The 11,288-nt window shown below is 43.4% G+C and overlaps 2 protein-coding genes across 9 annotated transcripts; both read left to right on the forward strand.

Annotated features, from left to right (window-relative positions):
- The first annotated feature begins 11 nt into the window (after positions 1-11).
- LOC111070468 (WW domain-binding protein 2) lies at positions 12-2,866 on the forward strand. 7 transcript variants are annotated; one of them, XR_002607359.2, is made up of 5 exons: positions 12-189; positions 368-906; positions 1,067-1,483; positions 1,901-1,960; positions 2,325-2,404. XR_002607359.2 is itself a non-coding variant. In XM_022361022.2 (5 exons), the coding sequence occupies exons 1-5, from the start codon at positions 134-136 to the stop codon at positions 2,543-2,545; spliced, it is 1,089 nt and encodes a 362-aa protein (XP_022216714.2). In that variant the 5' UTR covers positions 12-133; the 3' UTR covers positions 2,546-2,866. The 7 variants fall into 7 exon arrangements, 5 of the variants coding, with proteins under 5 accessions (XP_022216714.2, XP_022216713.2, XP_022216715.2 ...); XR_002607358.2 differs by lacking the exon at positions 2,325-2,404 and adding an exon at positions 2,126-2,218; XM_022361022.2 differs by lacking the exon at positions 1,901-1,960 and adding an exon at positions 2,501-2,866 and having other exon boundaries at positions 1,142-1,483; positions 2,325-2,431.
- A 66-nt stretch (positions 2,867-2,932) lies between these two features.
- On the forward strand, positions 2,933-6,856 carry LOC111070467 (equilibrative nucleoside transporter 4). Of its 2 annotated transcripts, none has more exons than XM_022361018.2 (3): positions 2,933-4,176; positions 4,241-4,802; positions 4,941-6,856. In XM_022361018.2, exons 1-3 carry the CDS (start codon positions 3,974-3,976, stop codon positions 6,228-6,230), a joined length of 2,055 nt encoding a protein of 684 aa, XP_022216710.2. In that variant the 5' UTR covers positions 2,933-3,973; the 3' UTR covers positions 6,231-6,856. The 2 variants fall into 2 exon arrangements, with proteins under 2 accessions (XP_022216710.2, XP_022216711.2); XM_022361019.2 differs by having other exon boundaries at positions 4,944-6,856.
- The last annotated feature ends 4,432 nt before the right edge of the window (positions 6,857-11,288 follow it).

The raw sequence follows: 11,288 nt of genomic DNA on the forward strand, positions 1-11,288 counted from the left end.
TTTTTTCACAAATAAAGAAATGTGCACACACTGTCTCTATGATTCATCAGCTGTCCGGAAAACGAAATTAAAAACAAACAGCGCAAAAACTTGCGAAAATTTATAGTGGAACTAATTTAGAAGACTTTGCAGGATGTCGGTGAACACCGCCCATGCCAACAATGGCGTGCTCATACACGCTGGCGAGTAGTAAGTACATACGTACCGTTATGGCCAATATGGGACTCCGACTCGCTGACGTCAGAAGATGTGTAAACATGACGTGTGGAAGCAGCGAAAAGTCGCCAGTTGGGTCGCCCGCTATCGATTTGCCTATCTGTTGAATGCTAATACCAGTGCAATTGTACCTGTCCCCCCCTTCTATCAGCATACTGCTCCATAGCGACAGCGTTACCATGGACTTCTCGGGCCAGGACAATACCGTGTTCAAGGGCTCGAAGGCGGGACGCATCTATTTGACATCGCATCGCATGATTTTCAACAGCAAGAAGTCGGCGGACACCATGCAGTCCTTCAGTGCTCCATTCGTGGCTCTGTCCGATGTGGAGATTGAGCAGCCCGTCTTTGGGGCCAACTACATCAAGGGCAAGGTGCGCGCCCAGCCCAACGGCAACTATGTGGGCGAGGTCAAGTTCAAGCTGCACTTCAAGGCCGGCGGTGCCATTGAGTATGGCCAGGCGCTGCTGCGTTCGGCCAAGACAGCCATGAACAACTACCATCGCGGGGGCATGGCCGGTGACGATCCACCGCCGTATCAGCCGGCTGGTAACTGGAACGAGGCTCCGCCACCGGCCTACCAGCCGCCACCGGGCTACTATGGATGGCTGCCGCAGCACGATGCCTTCAGTGGCCCAGCACCGAATACGGTCTTCATGAGCGACAATCCGCCGCCGTATCCGGGCATCAGTAAGTATCCACCCAGCCACCCACCCACCACTCGGCTTTTGTTTTGCGATGCTTCCCCCTTGAAAATTGGAAACGAATCACTTGAAATTCTTGCACCGCAAACGCTTTGTCTAACCCCACAACTCGGTGCACTCTGCATTTCTATCTCGTCTATCTATAGCACCGCCGAACAATCAGCCAGCACCCCCACAGCCTCAGGCGCCATCGAATCAACCGAATTGGTATGGTTTTTCAGCACCACCGGAGCAGCAGCCGCAGCAACCGCAGCAGCCACAGCAGCAGGGATGGGCTGGCGGCTATGTCCAGCCGCCGCCTTATGCCGCCTGTGCCCCAAACTGTCCACCCGGTGCTCCTCCCTATGCAGTGCCGGCGCAGACCTACAATGGTCCGACTCCGTATGGCGGCTACAATGGGTATAACAATGTGCCCGGTGGCTTCATGCAGCCTCAACAACAGGCAAACGGTTATCCAGGGCCAGGAGGGCCGCCTCCTGCACAGCAGCAGCCCCCGCAGCAAGCAGGCGCCGCTGCTGGTGCTGCCGGGGCCAGTTTCATGGGCTTCAGTCTGCCGCCAGGAAGTGAGTATTAGCCACAAGAGATCCTTGAGATTCATTCACATATTCATTAATTATTCACCGCATTGCGACGCATTTAGATGAAAGTAAAAAATGCTAAAAAGCAAGTAAACAGAAGAAGAGTATCAAGTATCATATATCAAGGTTCCCTCGACAAAAAACCAATCAAGCAAATCTCATTTTATTACCTACAAAAATTATAATTTTATACAATTATGGGAACAACGGGGAAACTGGAAATATTTTCTAAATTATTTAAATAATTTTGTATTCCCCTCACAAATTATTATTTTCTATGCCTAATCCCCCATCACTGCGAAATCTAACCAAAAAAAAAAAAACCAATTCAGTAAAGCGAAAGCCAGTCGCATCCGTTGGGAAACCTAAAACGAATCACATTTCTTTTGACCTATTTTACAGTGTAATAAAAATCGACATTCTACCAACAAACAAACAAATGAAATCCAACCCCCCCAACAAGTAAGATTTAATTTTTGATGCGTTATACCCACAGAAAACTAACAAAAGCCGAGTCTCCAATTAGAATAGTTTATGCCTTTGTTTCGAGTGCCTGTTTAATGGTTTCTTCTTTAACTCTTGTTTTTTTTTTTCTTTTGTACCTCCTTCCACAAATGCGATCCTCAGTAGCGAGATTTGGCAGCACTCATCATTATTTTTATCCAATCCAAAGGCCGTTGTGCACTGTACTCGTCCCCGGTTTCATCCGATAAATACACGAAAACTGTAAGAGATGGAACCGTCTGTGTGCCGTTGGAAAATACAATAGAGATTGGAAAATCCAATGAAATATATTTCGAATTTCTTTGCTTTGTGCTCCATACAGATTCCAAAGAAGCCGAAGCTGCTGCAAGTGCCTATAACACACCCTATAACCAAGGCGGCCCTCGTCCCGGTCCATCTGGATCCAGCGAAATGCCTCCTTCATATAATGTATTTATCCAGCGATATTTCTTTGATTATTCTTTGATAATTACTTTACTGTTGCTTCCCCATTCGTAGAACTTGCCACCCAGCTATGATGATGCAGCAAGGAAGCACCAATAAAATCTACTCTATATTTTACTCCCTATAAAATATAATCGCAAAGGAAATGTTATCACTTGAAGCTCTAAATTAGGCTCATTCCTGAGTATATTCGTCTGCAATATGTATATAATATTAAGCTGAGTATTAACTATTGATTGCAAGCCGTTCTCAAACGCTAAATATTCCTTATACAGTTTTCAAGCTGTTTTCTGGTCACAAAACTGTTTTGTATTTGTTTTGTATTTTTTAAATTGGTTTTAAAATTTTTTTTATAAACTGCAAGAAATAGTTGTTGATATATTTGAATATGTGTATTGAAATATATTAAATCGGTATGCATTTCTTATGGTATAATTTGTTGTTGTAAGATTTCATCAAATTTAGGTTTCCATTTGTATTTGCATTTGCCTGGACTTCACTTTGCGTAGGTGTAACACCGGTTGTCTTATTTGTCTGGATAATTAGCGGAATAGTCCGACTTCAGATCTGTTGTCACAAAATTCATGAATTCCTTTCCCATCAAAATCTCTTCTGCTGAAGCGGGTAAATGATTATTTCCATATACCATGTTTCGAGGGCTAGCGAAGTCTTAGAAAGGATTTATTATATGATGTGTAGATAGTCACACGAAGACACAAAAAAAGCTCCAGTCTTGATAGTTGACTGCAGAAGAATCCACAAAGCATTCATACTATCTATCTAACTAAAATATAAATCTATCTAAATAAGGAACATCAAGCGTATACGTTATTAAAAAAAAAAAATGCTACCCAGCACTCGTATCCAGCGTATTTTTAGGATCATTTACAGGCAAAGCCGACTTGGTCATACTAAAAAGCCGCTGAAAGCGGCTCAATTGAGAGGAAAAACAGTTTTTGTGTGCCGACAGAGCCAACAACAGGCTGATTTTGGCCAATTAAGCAACGCGTGGGTGGGTGTTGAGCAGAGTTGAACAAAATCAATCGTATGCCACATGCGCAGTGGCGGGCGTGGTGAGAAAAATGCCAGGACATGGGCATAGCCAAAATATGTCCAGCAGGACAACAGTCCACAGGAAAAACAGTTTAAATAAATGGCAAAAAGGATAATTCGAAGCACGTTAATAAAGCATTACCAAGTGAAGTTTTGCCGTTGAATAACCAGCACACAAACACACACGAAAGTGGAAACCCACGGCACAGTGCATAGTTTTGGGTTTTGGGTCACAAATATGCCATCAAGTGCGGCAACTTGTGCCTGTTGTCTATCGATTTGTGTGTAAAACTCTTTCCCACGAAGCTGCTGCTGCAACGTGCACCCTGCAACCAGCAGTCCCAACAAATGCAAATAATGCAAACGCCACCCACACTGAGAGACGATTAATTGCAGCAAAAACTGCAGCTAAGCTGAAAGCGGCAACCCAACCGGAAATCGCAGCAATAAACAAACCCCCCAAAAGGAACCAGAATGGACGTGGGTGGACAGGAGACTACCTATGAGCCGCTGGACCGTGACAGGGGTGGCAGTATTCCGGCCGGCGAGGGCGGCCGCCGACATCCTGCCAGCATGGACAGTCCCGAGTATGAGACGCGTGCTCCCAAGGATCAGCGGCGCGCTGTGTATCTGGCCTTGATGGCAGCGGGCATTGGCTTTGTTTTGCCCTACAATAGGTAAGCAAACAATTCTTCCATCAAGTATTTAAATACCTAACTTATGTTGGAAACCTTTTTGCAGTTTTATAATCGCCGCGGATTACTGGCAGGGACGCTTTCCCGGTCGACATGTGGCCCTGGACATGTCCATGACATACATCTTTGTCGCCTTTGCCACGGTATTGCTGAACAACATTGTGCTCTCGCTGGCTCCCTTCCAGAAGCGCGTAATTTTCGGCTATATGGTGTCGTTTACCACCCTCGTGTTTGTGGCCGTGTGCGAGGTAGCCTGGCATATGTTTGCCACGAATACCGCATATTTGGTGAACATGTCCGCTGTGGCGCTGACTGCCATCGGCTGCACGGTGCAACAGTCTAGCTTTTATGGATTCGCCTCGATGCTGCCGCAGCAGTATACGCAGGCTGTGATGGCCGGCGAGAGCATTGCCGGATTTCTAGTGTCTTCCAATCGGGTGGTGACCAAGCTGCTCATCAACAACGATCGCGTGTCCACGGTCATCTTCTTTCTGACATCGACGCTGTACATAATCTTCAGCTATCTGCTGCACCGGGCCACCATCAATTCGCCCTTTGTGCGCTACCATGTGGAGGCCTGCTCCAAGATTATTCTGCGGCCGGATGAGGTGAGTGTTGCTCGCAATAACTTGCCCCAGAGCCACAGATTATGCCAGACATCCATATGCTGTGGCTCTACCAAGCAATGTAATGGACACAAGCTAATTAGTCACTCTCTCTCTTATTTATTCTCTCATTGCAAACAGCAGGAGATTGATGGCGTCCCAAGCACCACGCATTATGGAGTGCTCTCCATGGATGGAACACACACCACCACGACCATATCGGGTGGCCATGCGGCTGCCAGCAACACGCTCAGCTTCAGTAATCCGGTGTACGAGCTGTCCAATCCCACGGCCGGCGAGAGCAGCATCGAGGCACTCGGCCAGCTGCCATCGGATCTGCCGTCGACGCCTCATGAGCTGACCACGCCCACCACAGTTGCGTTCAAGGTGGAGCACGTGATCCAGCCGCGTCGCTGCAGGCCGAGCAAACTGAGCGACATACGCGAGGGATTTGTGGCCAGGTGGCGCGTGGCACAGGTCATCTATCCGTATATGGTGTGCATTGCCCTGGCCTACTGCGTCACCCTGTCCCTGTATCCGGGCATCGATGTGGAGGTGCAGTCGTGTGCCCTCGGCTCCTGGATGCCCGTCCTGCTGATGTTCTGCTTCAACCTGTCGGATGTGGCCGGTAAGATGCTAGCCGCCAGTCCGTATCCTTGGTCACGCCGTCAGCTCATACTGTTGTCGGGCCTGCGAATCGTGCTCGTGCCCCTGCTACTGCTTTGCTGTGCGCCGCGTCAGCGTCCCGTCATATCCGGAGAGACGGCGCCGTTTGTCTTCACCATCGCCTTGGGAATTACCAACGGATTGGCCGGGAGTCTGCCCATGATACTGGCGCCGGCCAAGGTGCCGGGCACGCTCAAAGAGGTCACGGGCAACATAATGACGCTCTCCTACAATGTGGGGCTGACCGTTGGCTCCCTGATTGGCTACGTGTTTGAGAGCATGCTGGGGCCGCAGCTTTTGAATCCCTGCCCCTCGTTTCCGTATGTGCCTGTGTCGATGCTGGAACACATTCACGGCCATGGCCACGGCCATATGCCGCCCCTGCCGCTGACCAGCAGCACCACCGTCCCTCCCACAACCAGCACAAGCGCAGCCACGTCGCTGGTTCCGCTCCTGCTAAATGCAACGATTGCGACCCTAACTGGAGCAGCCGCCAGCAGCAGCAGCAGCAGCAGTGTTAGTCCTCTAACCGAGAGCACCAGTTCCATGGGCACCACAGCCAGCCCGGCCTTGGCCACGGTCATAACCACCACAGCCCTGGCTCTGTACAGCACCGTGGCTGGCAGCAGTGCTGAGGTGATCAATGCCACCATGTCTACCTTTCTGTCTACGGTGAGCACTTCGGTGGGGGATATTAGTGATGAGTTGGCTGGGGCTATGACCACAGATCCACAGACCCCAGAGGCTTTGCTTGAGAATATTTAAACGGGCATTTGATCGACTGATTGCAAGGCTTACAAGAGAAACTCTATTTACTTGTTACTTGAGCTCTAAATCTGAATCTCAGCTCTGTCTACTCTCTACCATATCCCTTTCAAACTTATTTTTATGTAGTTTCAATGATTGATTAAAACCTTTCCACAGGAAGAAAACTCTTGTGAAATGGGTTACTTAGATATATATTCCACTCTGCAGAAAGAAAGGGAGATAGAGATAGAGTTAGAGAGCTAGAGAGAGATTGTGAATAGAGAAACATCCCATAAAATAATATAGAGAAACATTTTCTTTTCTCTAAAATACGCAAAAATTCTTCAGAATTCTATTCGAAAGTTATAAGAGAAAGTGTTCAAAGATGGTTCTTCTTGTCGTAGATGGCGTCTAGATTTCGTAGATATCATGGTTAAAGTGCCTACGGATTCGAAATATTTAAAGATATTTTAATTCTTATAAAAAGCTCTGCTTCAATGATACTCTGAAATCTTTTTCGAAATTTACAAAATTGATTTGACTTGCCCACAAAATATCTGTCAGCTCAAAAAAGTTATTAAAACTAGAATATACTCGTAAAATGCAAATAGCATTTGCCGTAAGCAAAACTACTCTTGTCTGTACTAATACCACATATGTATGTTGTATATCTTCTACTATAACTGAAATGTGTCTAGTATATCTTTTTTTAGTGGTTGATTTTAGCTGTTCTTGACTTGAGGATCTATAACACTCTGAAAAGATATAACAAAGAAAAAAAACCCTGTTGACTTAGACCTAAATATTTGGATAAGTGTGTGCTTGTGTGTGATCGATTAACGCTGTACGAAATCGAAATGGAATATTTGTTAAAGTTTTCTGTATCATTACTTTACGATTTACTTTGCGTTGCCAGCCCACAGAGTCCGGTCCAAATGGTGATTGATAGTACTTGTATAACACATAACAATATGAGTTTATTAACGAATCTGTTAAGCTTGGTCAGTGTGTTGTTTTTAGCATTGAAAGCATTCTCTGTTTTTTGTTTTGTTTTTTTCTTTGCCTAATTGTTTTTGTTTCGTATTTTTGTTAGCTCAAATCTTAGACAAAATGCAACATCTGAACAATTGATATTTGTTGATATTTTTATAAATAGCCGGGAACAGATAAATAAAATACAAAACAATGTTAACATATAAATAATTCAATATACCATATATGTATGTATTTTGTAAAGTACGAGCAGTGCTATGGCTATGGCTGGGTGAGAGGAGAGTCCCTTTATGGAAATATTTATTAAGTCGCCGGAACCCGTGGGCTGTGAGCAGTGAGGGATTACAGACTCTGCAGGTCATGTCGGTGTTAGTGTAACTAGATAAAAAAATTCAATAATTTCTTGTTTATAATCAACATACAAATGAGGAAACCAACAAAAAATAAGAAATTAGCCTTCAATGATATAAAATAAAAATAAAAATATAAAAACGCGATCCATATTCACTTCATTCATCGAATTCCATTTGTATATTCTATTTCCAGAGGATGTTTGCAACGCATAGAGAGATGCCCCTCCGACCACATATGTATATATATCCATTAGTCCGTCGGTCCGCTCGTTAATTTGAGGCGAATATTAATCAACAAAGCCATGGCTGTCCGGATGGATAGAGGCTAGAATACGAGAGATCTGACCATCATTGGCTGTCTGCAACCATTGAAAATATTTGTGTATATTTCTTACACATTTGAAATGAAAGTTTGTCGCGATTTAACTGGAAGCCACAGTAAGTAAATACTTTTAACTTTCTTGTTATATATAATATATTTTATGGCTGCCCACAGCACTCTAGGAAATTTTGCATTGTTTTATGTCGTACAATTTTTTATATACATATATAAATGGTTTTAAAATATGGCGGATAAAACTTTTGTTTATGGGACTGGATTGATTTATAAATACGGAACAAACTATAAATATGGTTTTTCTATACAAAAAAATTGTATAATATAAAACACTTTGGGGAATTATTAACGGTAATTTCCCAGGGGATATTATAGAATGCAGCTGTTAAATGAAAATTGCCTAAAAAATCTACTGTTATTTTATCATTTCCCTTGTATAATACAACATTTTTCCCCTGCAACTAGAACATTTCCCCTGCAACTGGGTTCGAGCTGAGACACTTTCTGTTCGAACTCAAACATGTTGGCAGCTTTAAATAATATTGTTTTTGATCCTTATATTTTGTTAGGCATTTATTTGATTTATTTATATAAAAATACTGTATAGAACATATATGTATTTAATGTTTATTTAAAGACCATATCTACAAATCGATAAACCGCATCGCTTTTTGAACACTTCCTTGGCCAACATTCCTTAGTAGTTCAAGCCCTAAAAATATGCCTTTACCCAACTTTCTTCACACGAACACGCACCCGCAGCCAGACAACACTAGATATTTCAGCATGCAAACGTACATAACTGTATGTCTATACATATATATCTATATATACGATTTTTGTTGGTGCAAAGCCTCACGTGTCGTGTCGTTGCTGTCCTGAAGAAAAAGATTGACAAAAAAAAAGTTTAGTGAAATAATGTGAAGGCGGGGAGGAAAACTGCTGCCTGGCATCTTTTTACGCTTTTCGGCTGTTGATTTTTCCTATTTTAACGTTTACCGCTACGTCCTTGGAGCGCCTTCGCCTTCTCCCCTTGGAATTATGGAAACGTTGGCGTTGGCCAATGCTTGAGCCTGCCATCTCCTGCTTCCCTCATTTGGTGAAAATAGAAAGGCATTTTACCGTTGCCTCTCTTTCCGTCTTTATCTTTTGTTTTTTAACGCCTTGACGGCGGTGTTTCTGCGCCTTTCTCCCAGTCAAATTTGTTGCTTTTCTTATTTTCGGTCTGTTCCGGTTCCCGGGTCTGATTAAAAGATAAGTTTTCGAGTGTTATTATATTTTCATTCACGTAGAGTAGAGCCCACAGGCTGAGGGGTAGAATTACAGTTGGTGTTCTGGTTTCAATTATATTTCAAATTTGACTTCAAAGGGACTCGCTCTTGACTAAAGCCCACATTGATTAATTACCGAATAGATTACACATAAATATGCTCGTAGCTATATGTATATTAATAAGTTAAGGTCACTCCAATATACACACGAATACATACATAAACCATCGTCCCTACACTTAACCCGTACCATGATGCAATTATTCAATTATCCATTTTTGTAATCAATTCAATTCAAGCTGAAATCGACGGTTTTTTTTTCTGCTGTCGTATTTTCCATTGAACCACTCTCAATTACTGGATTATTGATGCATATTAATAGCTTTTTGTTCCACAACACAACAATCTTACAATCACAAATTCTACAAAAAATGAGCTCGCTCGTTAGAGTGGCATAGTAGTCGAGTATTCGACTATGAGATACCACTTACTCAGATTTATGTTGATAGGGTAGGGCTATCCAGTGAATCTTATTGGCTTCACAGAAGAGTCTCAGTCGTTTATTCCTTTAATGGCAGATAAATCCTTGAGACTGTAAATACAATAGCATTTTTACTAATTATTTCTGTGGCAAGATATAAATTATTATTTGCTTGGCAGCGTTTCTTTTTGCTTACAACATAAATCCACACAGACACAATATACCCTTGGACTGGTAAGATATCGGATATTAAAAGAAGACAACAGTAAACAGTAAACAACAAAAAGGCGAAAGGTGTATAGGACAAGTGGATGGATAGCTCTTGGCTTGCAGCTTATTCATTATTATACGTATCGCATGGAAAAATGTTGTCTACTTGTCAAGTCCTTAAACCTTTTGGCTTTGGCCTCTCGCATTCACCCGGTAATTAACACTTTGTCAAGCTCATAAATCTTTAAACATTGATTTTTAATGGTTGGCATTTTAACGCTTCGCCGAGCAGTGGCTACGGCTACCGAAAACATTGAGGCCTGCCCCGCGCCAGCACGTGCGAGTTGACGTCCCGGTGGCAGTGGAAGGTGCGGTGTTCCCTGGAGAAAATTAATAGGCATTGGCCTTGGCAGCGCACGAATTTTCGGTGTATTTATTTATCTCTTACTTGGTGGAATGTGCTGTGCGGTTTTATATAATAAAATCACTTAAAAAAATACTGCCAGGGCAGATGTCACGGGAAATCTAAAGAAGTTTGATTTGTGGGAAGGAAATTTGTAAAAGTTATAGATTCCAGGTTGTTCTTTGGATCAGGTTGTCTCCCATCGAATGGGAATGGACGCAAGATAATGCTTTATTATTTTTTTTTTTTATCCGGTCCAAAACCATAATACCCATGTCTATGGCATTATTTGAGTTAAGAGAATTTTCTTGGTAAACAGAACCAACAAAATTCGTATCCTTTGAAGCGCTGCTTATAAAATATATATATATATATATACACCTATATATGTATGTATTATACATATATAAAGTATAATACAGTTGTTCTTGGCATTGGACGGGTGGGTGTCTGTGAGTGTGTGTCAACGAATTATGTCCCCCAGATGTCAGTGGAATACAAGCGAGAAACATGACAGTTCCGCCTCCCTCAGCCATAGCCACAGCCATAGCCACAGCCAAAGCAAACGACAAGGACAACCGACAGTTTGTGATGCACTGGGAACAACTATCCGTTCCATAAGTATTCATGCATTTATCCAACATGTTCCGCCTTTCTCCTCTTCCCCCAGAGCATGGAGAACCTCATGTGTGAGAGTGTCCTATTCTTTTCTTGTATAAATCCCTGCTTTGGGGCTGCGGCTCCTCTCTCTCTCTCTCTGGGAAGGGGATGGGGGTGGTAAGGAGCGGAAAGTGTGTTCCATTTGTCAACAGCAGAGGGAGGAACGGCACTGGCACTGGCACTGGACGTGGCAGACAAAAGGCCAAAGGAAAATAAGAAAAAGAGGCTCCTGTGGCGGCGGCGTTGGGTGGAACTGTGCGGATGCTGATTTTGATTCGGATTGTGGCACATCAGCAGCTTTATTATTATGCAAATACAAACCAAAAATATGAATTATGTTAATGCCATGTGTACACAGACGACAGACA

Source organism: Drosophila obscura, unplaced genomic scaffold (genome assembly GCF_018151105.1).
Source record: "Drosophila obscura isolate BZ-5 IFL unplaced genomic scaffold, ASM1815110v1 contig_1, whole genome shotgun sequence".
NCBI lineage: Eukaryota > Metazoa > Arthropoda > Insecta > Diptera > Drosophilidae > Drosophila > Drosophila obscura.